At 25.2% G+C, this 14387-nt stretch overlaps 1 protein-coding gene across 2 annotated transcripts in view; it reads right to left on the bottom strand.

Annotated features, from left to right (window-relative positions):
- The window catches only part of LOC113384835 (aminopeptidase N-like), a 46377-nt gene extending 33505 nt beyond the window's left edge, over positions 1 to 12872 (bottom strand). For both annotated transcript variants that reach the window (XM_026622598.1, XM_026622600.1), the window contains exons 1-3: positions 12804 to 12872; positions 11839 to 12060; positions 756 to 926 (exon numbers count right to left, since the gene is read on the bottom strand). In XM_026622598.1, the coding sequence (XP_026478383.1) occupies positions 756 to 926; positions 11839 to 11863 (196 nt within the window). In that variant the 5' untranslated portion in view covers positions 11864 to 12060; positions 12804 to 12872. The remainder of the gene's footprint in view (positions 1 to 755; positions 927 to 11838; positions 12061 to 12803) is intronic.
- Between the last annotated feature and the right edge of the window lie 1515 nt (positions 12873 to 14387).

The raw sequence follows: 14387 nt of genomic DNA, 5'->3' as shown, positions 1-14387 counted from the left end.
TTTAACCAGGCTCTGGAATTTATTGACTCGTTGTTAGGCATTTCACGTAATAAATTGAAATAGCTGTCAAATATCGTATTAAACTTTGGATGAATTTGTTTTCTAGAAAAAATCTATAGCTATACGTGAAATATTGCAGTTAACTCATATGATATGTTATAACCATGATTTTTTTAATGAGTAGTAGGTCCTAAGAACAATATAACAAGTTAAAATTTATCTTCACAATTTTCAGTAATTGGTTAATCAAAGAAAAAATATTTTATAAAAAAAATAAAAAATAATAGAGGATTCGCAGTGAAATTATAATTTATTAGATATTATATTTGTTAAGTGCAATATGTTCAATATCCTCAAATTCACTAAATCAACGATAAAATTGCAAGAATTGATTTTAAACCTGTAAATCTATCAGAAAAAATATGTGAAAATTGTAAGACATAATTGGAGTACTCAATCGATTCTTAACATTCATGTCTAATCAGAAGCCTGTAAATAGTAGTGATTGTTTTTGATTTGTAGTATAAATTAGTTAAATGATTCCTGCTTAGTAAGGCATTTCGATCTTCGATCACATAAAGTTACATGTGCAAAAATAGAATTTATTTATAACAATATATACATACATAGTTTATATAAAAGTATTCTTACACATTGTGTATGTGTATTTAAATTTAAGAATAGAATTTTAGATTTCATACTATATGATTAGTGATGAATTTTTTTTTTAATTTTTTTAAAATATGGTCACTTACCAGGTGATAAGAACCAGGCTAATAGAAAAGCAGCTACCAAAGCTGCCATGGCTAGAGCAATTAGGAAATACGCTCGCCCCCGTGGTATGAGAAAGGGTTGTTTTCCACTATATGAAGGCTGCTGTATGACGTATTTATGTGGAGATCTTCCGTTCGAACGGAGTTCTCCTCCTAAAATTTAAAAAATAATATTATGAACAACGATGCAGATAACACATGATTAATATGAATATATGGTAAATAAATTAGTTTAATGTGCCTGAACAAGAATTACAAACACACACATGAGTAAAGTAGCATTAAGCTAACTCTCGTTAATTTTTTTCAAAAAGTATCTCTATAAAAATTAATGACGTTAATATAATAGGGAAATATATTTTGACCTATTATTGTATATGGGAAAATGGCATATACCCATACATTCCAGTAGAGATTTATGTAACTACTCCTCTCTTTTAACTCAAGGTAGTTAATAGATGTTTCTTCGGACAAAGAAGATTTATGGAAAATCTTTTCGCGAAGAAAGATTTGTATATGAATACTAATACGAGACATAAATTTCTATGCAATCTGTTGGTGTGTCTGTCTTTACAATCTCAAGTTTTATGCCATTCTGCTAAACGCACCATTTAGAAGTTAATCGGCATAAATAGCTTGGAGAGAAGAGCAGAATAGAATCTAGTTAAAATAACTCAACTGACATTCAACTTAGAGCCTTAGGCCGTTAGATTTTATCACGTATTACGTTAATCGCCTGTGACGATATATCCATCATGAATGTCCCTTTTATATATTTACGTCTCTTAGGACGCAGTAAATTATGTTCTCTTTATCGAACGTATAATAATATGAATAATTATAATTTTATCTTTGAGAGCAGCACATCGGAATAATTCTGCGAAAAACTTATGGCTGTCGAGGCTTCAATACCAAAATTATAGTGAAAAAACTAAATATGTTTGTGCTCATCTCAGCTTTTATAGAGTTATAAAAAAGTACAGTTTTTTTGTAAAATTGGTTAGAGTCAATTCACAAAAAATCGGCGAAAAATTTGGTTTTTTATTAGATCCATACTATTTTACAAAAAAATGTTAAATTATTACAAGAAGTATAATAAAATAATTTACAAACTGAATTATTTATAAAAAAAATAAAATTATTTAAAACTAAATGAACTAAAAAAATCAAAAAATTTGAAGTGTTTTGTAACTACATTTTAATTACAAACCTATTTTATAAACATATTTCAATTACAATACCGAAGGATTAAATGCCTAAATTTAAAACAATTTTTTTATCCCAAACATGAGATCTTGTCGTCATGTTCCTCGTGATCCGTTGACCTAGTAAAATAGGATCTCGGTAGTAATAAATCAAAAACATATATAATGTTAGCCATTCTAATTCCTAGAGTTTGTATACAAGTATTATGGGACATGTGCCAATTACGAAAATAAACCAGTTAGCATATATTGGCAGTATAGGAAAACAATAATTTGCTCTATGAGTCATATAGGTGATAAAATACGGAAGATTCTATTACATTAGCTGTATCTATTTCGGAAATTGGCGATTAATCTATACAAAATAGACTTCAGATTTAGATCCGGTGAATTAATTTATACACCTTAAAGTAATGTTCTAATTTCTTTGGATATTTAAGAATAATGAATAGGTAATTTCTTGGCACAGGATAGATGACACTTGCTAATGGCTATAAAATAGGGCTATTTGCGAAACCAATTTCGCTATTAGTCAGCTTAAGAATTTATTTCAAAACTGAAGCATTTAATTTAAAGAGAATGTAATATTACTATTAAATTAAGACTTTTATTTAATATATTTATAAAGATACAATTAGATTTCACAGAGCGATATAATTGTCTGAAAGAAAAGAGAAGTTTTTGCTCCTTTTGAATTTCGTTTTATTGAAAATCACAAAATATCTTTATATGGGCAATAAAGTAACTACGACTATTTAATTTTGATACATTTTATTAGATTTCAGTTTCTTACATTTTATATCAAAAATATCTGTACAAAATATAAGCATCATAATGCATTTATATCATTCAAGCAAATCTTGTTAACCTTTAAATTATGTAAGATCTTCTGCAATTAAATTGTGCATTTATACTAGCAATAATTATTGATATTGGATAACCCTAGGCGCCCGAATAAAACGTATATATTATAAATCGCTTTATAATTCAATAAATTACCTTTCTATTATTTTATTCCATAATTTTATATTATTAATTTATCCATTATATGAAAAGTTTTCTGGTATATTTACCATACAGTGATGTCATGAGCAAGCTATGTGAAATTATACTGTGACTTCAGAAAGTTACAGAAAATCTATTTGAACTGTGCGTAAATTTTTAAAGCAAATACGATTCCAACGACGTTTGACTGGAATTTTAATTTAAATCGGCAAATCAATTCTTAGAAATGGTTCTGGTAAAAATATTCAACTACTAGTCTTCGACATTTAAGCTAGGAAAATGTCAATATTCTGTAGTACTTCATGGAAAAGACAAATAAAAGACCTGGAAATGAAAGTCCATGATCAAGTGATTCCTAATGTAAGTTTAATTTTTCCTGGCATCAAACTTGTTCCATTATTCTGAATTCTTCAAATAGATATAGATCCAATGTACCAATTGTAAATATCCAACAAAATTTACGATCTCTACGTGATGTTTAGAGCTTTCTTTATATTCTTGATATGTATTATGTTATCAAATTGAAATTGAAATGAGTCATACGTGGTATGATAACATACTTCACCACATTTGTAAAATATGGTGTGAAATATATAATAAATAGAGAAACAGAAATCATTATTTCATTTGCTTGATCGAAATGTACAATATTTATACAAGTCTAACATTTGTTACGCTGATAATATATAGCTCAAATGTAAAATCTAAGGTATACAAAACTTTATTCAGATTTATTATTATTTTAGATTTTGCATTTTTCATTCTGCTTAGATTCTGAAATTTTTTTTTTTTCATTCTTAAAAATCATATGATTTTGCAATAATCAGAAGAATCCTGATTAAATTAGTTTAAATTAGATTGAAATGGTAGTGATCATTATCTTTCATTGTTTGCAATAAAAAAATAATAACTGAAGCAATTTTAAAATTAATCGCAAATATGAAAAAAATAATATGTAGTATAAGCATGTGAATAAGTGAGCTCAGAAGGTTAAACAGCGTACTTTTTCCATTGTAGGAAAGGTACGAAGAATAAAGATTTTTTTAAAAATTAACAAGCACTCGTAATGACGTTGTTTGATAAATAATTTAAGAAAAAATATTAAATATTTTTAAAACATTAAAAGAGTTTTTGCATATAAAATGAAAATAATGAAGAATTTAATTAATTTCTTTCATTATGGCGCCGAGTAGACCTCATTTCATTACGCGCGTTATGTAAATTTTTATGACTGAATTGTTTTATTACGTATGATAAACATTGTGAAGCCTTGAATACATTTGCCTTAATTGTAAGTAAAGTTCAGCGATTAAAAATATAAATACATAATAAATTTGTTCAATATAAAGGTTCCCAGAGTCATGTTTTATAGTAAATTTTGTGTTTAAAAGCGATGATTTATTTATATCAAAGATTCATTTCTTATGCATTTCATGCTTTAATAATTGAAAATTAAAGCATGAAATGCATAAGTAATAAAACCTGCAATCGAATGAATTTAATGCTTCAATTTAATCAAACGTGTTTATTAAAATTATTACATGTTTAGTAAGATTGGAAGACTATTATAGAAAAGACTCTTCTCAGCCAAATGTTTGTAGAATCTTGAATTAAATATAGTAAAAAGTGAAGAATATACTAGCAATAATACAAGATTACAAAATGTAAGAAAATTTACAAAGAGTTAAGCAAAAATTCAAAGCATATTCGTGATAGTCTAGAAATTACATGACCCAGTGCATTAATTTGTCTAGCAAGTGAAATGCATAACAATAATTATCCAAGTATATGTACAAGACATATTTTGAATGGAGTCATTAATAAACATTGTAAAACAAAAACTTAATTCCTCATTCCTGACTTATATGTAAATGGGAAAACAACTGTATAAAACACAAAAACAACTGCAAATTCTACGTCACAAACTGTTCTACACATAAAATTTGTTATATTTAACATTGAACAGTTAGTCATATGCCACATAAATTAGTTCGAATCCAGGATCTGCAGTATAATTTTTGCCAGCAGGCGCCAACGTTATCGCAAATTTGAACCCATAAATCACTAGTATGTTTTGATCCATTCTATCACTGAACATCATTGATATTCAAATAAATTATTATTAACACTGAAAAAAGCATGTTAGATGTCATCAAGCAAATTGCCTAATAGCAAAAATGTTGCAGTTAAAGTTAATGATAATGAGTTTTGATAAGGATTGTTATTAAAAGTGCAACGGTACAAAAGCGCCGGCAGATTGACCTATTAACTCCGTAAACGGATTTTATTACTGTCTGCTGTTGATGTACAATCTCATTAACGCGTAACGAACAGTTACATTGCGCCTTGAACAAAAGTGCGTGAGCTCAAGACCGAAGTTATATTGCAACCTACGTAACAGTTATATAATGAATAACATCAGAAGAATCGGAAAACTTCTTTAAACTTCCTACTTTTAGTTGTAGATAAAGCAAATATATCAAAGTTGTATTCATAAACATAATTTATCCTAGACATCCCACGATCGAAATGACTCGTATCCGTTTGGTTCCAACTTTTCAACAGAATTTGTTGGAATTGTATTTCCAACCTAATTCTGGGCTCGCTCGTAAGTGAGTGGCTAGAACGACTGGATCTGGATTAGGGGTCCCGGGTTCGAGTTCCCTTCGAGGAGCCAGGAGTTGTCAAGTAGTAGTGACAAAGATTTCACTTGAAAATAATAGATAGCAACATGTTTCCAAGTGAAAACAGCCCTGATAGGGCATTGGTAAAACATCATCACTATTACAATAATTGTAATAATAAAATTCATCAAATAGAAATGAAACAACTGTTTGGATTGTCATAGGACCCATAATTTCTGATCGCTGTTCAAATAAATAAATAAATAAATAAACCCTAGTTTCTCCTTCTTAAGTATTATCATATTTATTATTTGATCAGCTGCTTTTATTTATACTATTTATTTATAAAACACAAGACCTCTATAAAAATTTTATGTCATTTGGCTGACATCTGTCTGGAAAGTGTAAATCCCATGTATGAGGAAAGGTGTAAATTATTTCACCATTAATTATTATTCTCTTTTTCACCTATATATTAATACAGTGCTCCCAAACATATGCAATAAGTATAATTTATATTTTTATAAATTATTAGATCAAATTTATAAAGTAAGTATTTGAATTCTTCAAGATAAAATTATTAATTGAAACAAAAATGTTTAAATATTTTTCTACAATTCGGATACTTTGCAATATGAGTTGGTTTATCAGGTAAATTTTCTGTTCCTCGTTGTTTAATTTATTTAAATATTTGGATGAAATATTTTAACGTGTTCTACAACATTTATTAAAAAGAATCTGCGTTTATCAAATCAGTAAATAGATTTATACGATATAGTACAGAATCAACTTGATTACTATTCTATTAAAATATTCTATTTTGGCCCACAGAACTATTACATAAAATTCTGCATGATACATTTTTTAAATAAAACGTCTAAACTATTTGTTAAATTTATCAGAAAATAACGTAAGTTACTAATTTTAATTATCCATTGCATTGGCCTATGCGGCAACAATAACAAAGCCATAAAATAATAATTGTTATTTTGTATATAAATTAGATGTGTTCAGTAACTGAAAAATACGACTAGACAACATTATGCATTCATAAAGTAATATAATAACTTGTATATTACCATTAATTGTTGAACTTTTCCTTGATATACACTAGTTTAGTAAATAAAGTAAAAGATCGCTGAATAATGATAATAAGTAACAAAAGTGAATTAAAATTAGCAAATCCATTATTAATATAATATACTATCATAATTAAATTACTTTACAATTATACTTGTGATTTTATTGTTTAATGACTATAGTAAAAATATGAATTATACTTATAATATTGGTGTTCAGGCTTTTACACGAATTACAAACAGAAGATATAAATAGTATGCTTTTTCATAGTATTCAAATTAAATTTATAAAAGATTAAAACGTTTAAGTTAAATTTATCAAATCCTTCTGTATTTAAATAATTCAAAATTCTGTTTGTTAACTGTAACTGTAAAATTATAATTTATAAAAATCAACCGTTATTTATGATTTATTCCGTAGCTTAATTAGTTAGCCATTAAGATTCATTAAACAGCCAACCGAATCTAAAGGGCTTACAATGTCTAATTTATAAATGTGCATATATATATATATATATATATATATATATATATATGTGTGTGTGTGTGTGTGTGTGAGTATTTGAATAAAATGCATTTTATCAAATGTTTGAATTATTTCTAAATATTTATGAGACAAATAATTTTATCTATATTTATTTATATTCACAAAGATTACCAAGAATTGTTTAATCATAATTTATATAAATAAATCTTAGCCAACCTCAGCGTTTTAATTATACAAGACAAGATAAAAAGTCGTAATAAATAATATAACAAATTGACGCCCATCAATAATTAAACTAATTATTTTTAATAATATGAACGATATTCAAACTATTAAAATCTCAAGTAAAATGTTATTTGCATATGAAGAAAAAATTCAGCAAAAATGATTTTTTTAACAAGGTATGAGAGTCTAATATTTACATTATTTAAAATATATATTCTGTGTGTGCAAATATAACTAAATTGTATGCATGATGACATAAAGAGTAAAATAGTTTTAACAAAGTGTGAAATTAGATTTTTGTCTGAAAACTGATACACACATTTATATATGTGTGTAATAAGCTTTTGTAGATTATATTTTTTGAAACATACGAGAACTTCGTCTTTATGTGAATTTACCTAAAAAATCTATAAACGCTTCAGATATCCAGTTTTCATTTTGTGGAAAATTGTTTAAAATAAAACAAATTGGCCAAAGAAAAACTAAGAACTAATGTTGAAATATAGTTAAATTTATGCATTATGTTGAAATAAAAATAAACTTTATCATGTAAAAAATAAGTATGCAATACTCTACTCGAGATAATTTTGTAAAGAGAATACATTTGTCCAGTTACATAAATAAATGTTTCTATAAAAATTATTTGCAACAGTGCAACGTACGAGACTCAAGCAAGTAAACAAAAAATCGATAACTTTTATTAGAATGACCTAGAACTTGACTCTTGAATGATTTTTTATCACGATTGCAATGACTTTGTTTTTTTATGTGGATCACATGTTTTTAGTCTGAGTAAATATAATTATCGCCAAACATAAGCATGAACATAAAATAATTAGGAATATAAGAATTGCAAAATATACGAAACGACAGGTGTGGAGCATATGTTGTTTGACTTTTTCTCGTGCATGAAACTCTCGTATATGTTTGGAACAAATGACTATAGAAATAAAATTATTTTAAGTATTTCAGCTGAAGCACGTACGAAACGTTATTTGTTTTGAAAATTAATTAAATACATATTTCATAGCAAACTTATTTCTTTGCGGGCGCTGATGTATTTCACAACAATTCTAAATATAGCAAAGGATTTCGAATTGAGGATTGGAATTAAATTATTAATTAATTCCAATAAAAAATTAATTAAAACAGATTTCATGTTTGAAATAGGAATATTTTGGTAAAATATCAAATTAACCAATTTTGCAATGTAGATGAATCATATGTAATATGTCAGAAATTTTTAATATTTCTTTGGACTGTTTTTTCTATTTTTACTATTTCCCTACTTTTCCCATTTGCGTTTTAAGATCAAAATATTGTTACATTTATTAAAAATATAATCTCTGCATGGTTTTAAATTTATTATGAATATTTATTTATTCAAACTATTAATAATCTATAATCAGACTCATGTCATTTATAAATAATTACATGAAGAAGTGTTGTATTGCAAGATAAGAATGTTAATTTGAATACAATTTACAATATGATGTTGCCACAATACTTTTCTCAACACATAATAGACAAGGTCCAATATTTTTATGAATTTGAAAAATGTAACAGATCATATTTACTTTACGTATTAAATTTATTTATTATATAATTTATACGATTTTTATTAATGATATACAAATTATATTATTAATTATATTTGAAGTATAATCGTTTATTTGTTCATTTTTATCACTTTTTCAGTCGGCCAGTAAAATGTAATGCTTCTTCTGAACCAAAACTTTTAAATTATTGAATAATATTTTATAAATTGAAGGTCTAGAACTAATAGTCGGTCAAAAATCCATACAAAGTTTTCAAAATTTTTAGGGGACAAAAGGAATTTTGTTTATAACATTCACAAAGTTCTCAAAAAAAAACTAAAAAAGAATAAAAAAAATATGTAATAAAGTTAAGACAAATACAAACTTATTTTGATTTCATTCAGAATAACGCGGTGCCTAATTTAAATTTGCTGTATTATCAATTATAAAGAAATTACAGGGAAATATATAGTAATCATAGTGAAAAGTTATGCCCAAAGTATGGTTCCCCATCAGAATATTTTGAGTAATAAATCAGAAATAAATGTCCTGACTTTTTCAGAATAGAATTGTTCATTTTATACAAAAAATCTAGAGTTACATGTAAATTCTAGAGTCAGTGAAAATACTTTTGGATACATCTATTCAATATTCAACTAAAATACACATAGCTCATTTATATTTTTTAACATTTTTTCCATTTCATTTGTCACATTCGTTCCGCAACAATAAATTATAAATCCAACTCACCTTGTGCTTCTTCGGATGCTTGTAATGATAAGAAAAGTATTTTACCAAGCGAATATAATAAATTTAAAATATTTACATTACAGAACCAAACAAAAGGGCAATGAAACTTCAGCAAGCAAAGTCTGTTTCCTATCAATTAGTTTTAAATCAAGTTCCAATGCCAAACTAATTTAATTACTTACGATATCGTAAACTACAAACCATTGAGAACCATAAAAATCTTAATATATTTTTAGAATTCGTAATCACAAAATTAGCATATAAATAATATGTCGTATAAATATAGATGGAGTATTACATGTCATTCATTTTAAATGAGATATAACTTAGAATAGAAATGACTTGAAAAAAAATAGCGCTAAAAATATACTGAAAAAAATGCAAATGAAAGAAATGAAAAAGGTAAGCTGCTAAGATGAATTAATTAGTTAAATTTCGTCTCAATAAAAGGTGTCAAGTTGTTAAAAGAACTAAATCTCATATCAAAATGCATATATCATGAAGTATCAAATTCTGGGTATATATGTATTTATTTATTTTTAATTTAAAAGATTAAATGAATCTATAAGAGAGATATTTTTCTTCTGCCTATTGTACTAAATACTTTGTTAAAATAAAAAAAATGAAATCAAGATGTATTTGATTAATTAAAACCAACATTAAATACTTCGTTCTGGTATAATGGAATCAAAGTTAATTAATCAAAAATATAAAACTTGTGATATTAAAATTTTAATTGCTTATGCAATTTCATATGGAAGAAATATTTATAATAGGTATTTAAAGGTACGAATATTGTTATTGAAAACTTTACTTATTACATAGGTTTTTAAAATAATATACCGGCGAAAATTTGCATAATGAATATAAAACAAAAACAAAAACAACAACTAAGTAAATCAAATATAATTACTGTTATTACGAAACGCTCGTTAATTTTATCATTTATTATATTAATTCCGAAAAGAAAGAATATTCAACATGGGATTACTCTCTATAATATAGAGTCTATATAAACCAGTTTATAGAAAAATGTACCTAATTGTAAGTATTTATATTTACCTGTTTGATATTTTCAAATAAAAGCCTATCAAATAGTGCTTTGAACTAAGTTCATCATATTTTGAGAAAAATTGAGTTTTAAAAAAATATGATTCAATTATAAAGAAAATAATAAGTAACTTTTAAAACTAACAGTTTTACAAACGTTAAAATTGAAGAAAACAGGCTTTTTGCAAAAAACGTTGTTCAAACATAATGAAAATTTCAATAAAAGCACATAATATAAAATAATAAGGCTCAATCAGTTGAAATTCCTTGGAATTGATAAATTATAAAGACAAAAAAGTTATAAAAATATAATTTAAAATAGTATATTATAGTATAATTTAAATAAAAGTATAAATAGTATGATTTAAGATAAACATATTTTACATTTGAGTAAATTAACACATAAAAAATCAAAAAAATATAACAAAACTTCATGCCACTGCAAAATTCAATTGCAATAAAAACTCAAGTTTCAATAATCAATATTAACAATTAATTCATATTTTAACATAAACTTCATTCCTGCAAAATCATTTTTAAATAATATCAACTTATACATCTTTTAAATTTAGCAATTTTGCAATTATTATATATTATATAGTTTCAGTTTAAAATTGAAAAAAAGTAAATGCTATTTGTGTAATGCAGAAAGCTCCTTTTTTAATAAGATTTGTTTAGTTATCAATATCAATACAGTAGATGTTATATAGAACAATAATCCACGAATTTATTAAAATGGTAACATCTAGTTCTCATAATTAATAAATATAAATAAATTTTTGCAATAAAATAAATACAAGTAGCTTGTATTCACATATTTTGAAGTATGTTAAATTAATTACTGATATATATATCGTATAGCCATTAATCTTATGTTAGAATTATTTTGTTGATATATTCCAACAAAACCTTAAATTCAATCGCATGTTTTTCTATAAAAAAAAATTACAACAAACTTCTGTTTGCTTTAAAATAATTCATATTTTATGAGAATTATTTATGATAAAGTAAACCTAATATAAATTCGCTCGGTTACATGCAATGTTTAATTAATAAGCATATCTAAAGCTATGTTATTAACAACAATAAATTATTTTCATACCTTGATTTATATATCCGCCAGACATGTTGATTGTTTTATATCCTATGTTAAAAACTATTGACTAAGATCACTAGAACTTTTTAATACTATTTGTGTGCAGATCAATATTTGTAAGTCGGTTTTTATGACACATTTCACATAATTGGCGAATTTTCGCACATTTCAGTCAACGTTTTTATTAATTTCATCACGTTTAACACACACATTTGTTAACACTGCGATCTGGACAAATTTAAAATAAATATTTAAAATACTATTTAACATACTAATTAACATACTAATTTAACATACTAATAAAATACAAATTTAATATTCAAATTTAATATACAAAATTGAAAACAAAAAAAGACTACGTCAATATAGTGTCACTAGTTGCTTTGCATTTTGTATTGCAGTATTTATTTGGCAATCTCTGAGCAAATTAAATCGATTATTTCAATTATTTTGAGAGCAATAAATTTTGGCTTATCGCGAATAAGAAAACATTATATATATGTTTATAAAATGGTTAGAAATTTTTTAAAACTACTTACATCTACATATACCAAACTAAAAAATGAATTTCTCTTTCTAATATTGATAGAACCATTGCTATATTTTTGGACAAATAAAATAAATATCTATATAAGAAAAACCATTTCGAATGTTTGATAAATTTCACAAATTAGTAGTTGATGCACTATTTATATGAAATTTAGCCGAAAGTAAGCATTACAACACAACATTTCGAAACTTAATAATATATGAATTTACAAATAATACTGATTTTGAAATTAAAATTAAGGACAAAAGATTTTTATTTTTTTAAAGCAAATTAATAAAGTTTAAAATAATAAAAAGAATTAATAAAATAAAATAAAAAAAAATAAATTATTTAATTCGGATTATTGATACTTCATAAAAAATTAATTTATACAAATAAGAAAATGCATATATGAAAGAAAATATGTTGGAATATAAAATACCATTTCGAACACAACAATTAAGCAAAGCTGATGAACACAAGAATTTTGAACACAATAAGTAAATGAGTTTAAGTATTTAAATTAATAAGCCACTTGATTACATTAAAATTTAACTTTCACTAATTTAGCTCTACTAGCCTAGTTTAAATAAATATCGCTATTTTTAATTTTTTTTTTTTGCAATTACATTATATTCGCAAATTGACCACACAATTTTGCCGGAAAATTGAACGCGTGTGCTCCCTTCGGAGACTTTGAAGCGACTACTAGTTTCTGCGTTCGCGCGTAGTCTTCAGTAGTGAATTATAGTATAGTACATATGAATAAAGTTTTTTGGCTATGTGTGGGTTACACGCAACCGATGCATTTACACATACGAATTGTGATGAAGGTTCCTATAATACTCAACATTTTTACCAAAAGAAATTAATATCTCGATTTTTTCGACAAAAAACCAAATGAAGATAGACAGTATTTCTGAAAATTAATGTCAATCAAACTTAGACAACCGATACCTGGTTTGGAATTCGATTTAGACATTTTTAAGAGCGACCACAAATTTGTTGATGTTCATCATGGAAAAGTAAAGAAAATATTAATAAAATGAAAAATTTAAACAATCACATATATACAAAAATATTATCCAGGTTAAAAACAAATATACATATTATATTATGAAATGTTGAAATTAATGAAATATTCAATATTAAATAATAACCATATTTGGAATATAAAAATTAAAGCAGAAGACTATATATATAGTGTGTTTTAACGTCAAACACAAAAGGGGCTGTGATCATTATAACTATCATAAAAAAAATTAAAAAAATGTTTTATACAGTTTGATAGTTATGAGCTTTTAAGTTCAACGAAAGCTTTAAGACAAACTTTGACCAAAGCTTTGTCAATCGATTATTATTAATACCCAAAAACTGGTCAAATTTTGACTAAAGCTCTACGTTGTACTTGAAAGCTCATAACTTTCAAATTGCATGAAATACATTTTTATTTTTTTTATACTTTAAAATAAAATAAAATTATAAAATTTTATCATTTTATATGTGTGAAACCGTAACTCTAAGACCACAGTAATGATAATATTGAGTTTTTGAAAATTAAGACTATCTGTTAAACTATGAATTTAATATTTTCAAAATCGATTTTGAAAAGCCATCCTTTATTAAAATGTATTAAAGTTTAGGATTGTAAAATGGTTCAATACATGGTAATTTCATACTAAAAAAGACGAGTAAAAAATTAAAAATTCTTAAAAAACTTAATTTGATAGAGCTTTCGCTTACAATCAATTCAAATAGCTTTCTCTCGCTCAAATATATAATAGTGTGTTTAATATATGTTTTTTAGTTATTCAAAGATCTACAATTAAAAATAAAAATTAGTTAAAAAAACTAATTAATTTAATTTTTTAAATAAATTTTCATTCACTTGAGTCACTTTTTAGAAATTTAGAGAAACAAAATCCACAAACAAGGGTACTAAAAGCTTGATTTGCTTTCAGATATTTCATTATACGCTTTACTATTATTGTTCTTTTATTAAAAATTATTAAAAATGTAAGATTAC

The sequence above is a fragment of the Ctenocephalides felis genome, unplaced genomic scaffold (assembly GCF_003426905.1).
Source record: "Ctenocephalides felis isolate EL2017-DRISC unplaced genomic scaffold, ASM342690v1 CF-g0.4_SCAFFOLD_03571, whole genome shotgun sequence".
Taxonomy (NCBI): domain Eukaryota; kingdom Metazoa; phylum Arthropoda; class Insecta; order Siphonaptera; family Pulicidae; genus Ctenocephalides; species Ctenocephalides felis.
The sequence above is the reverse complement of the archived record's forward strand: the minus strand, read 5'-3'. Positions and strand labels throughout refer to the sequence as shown.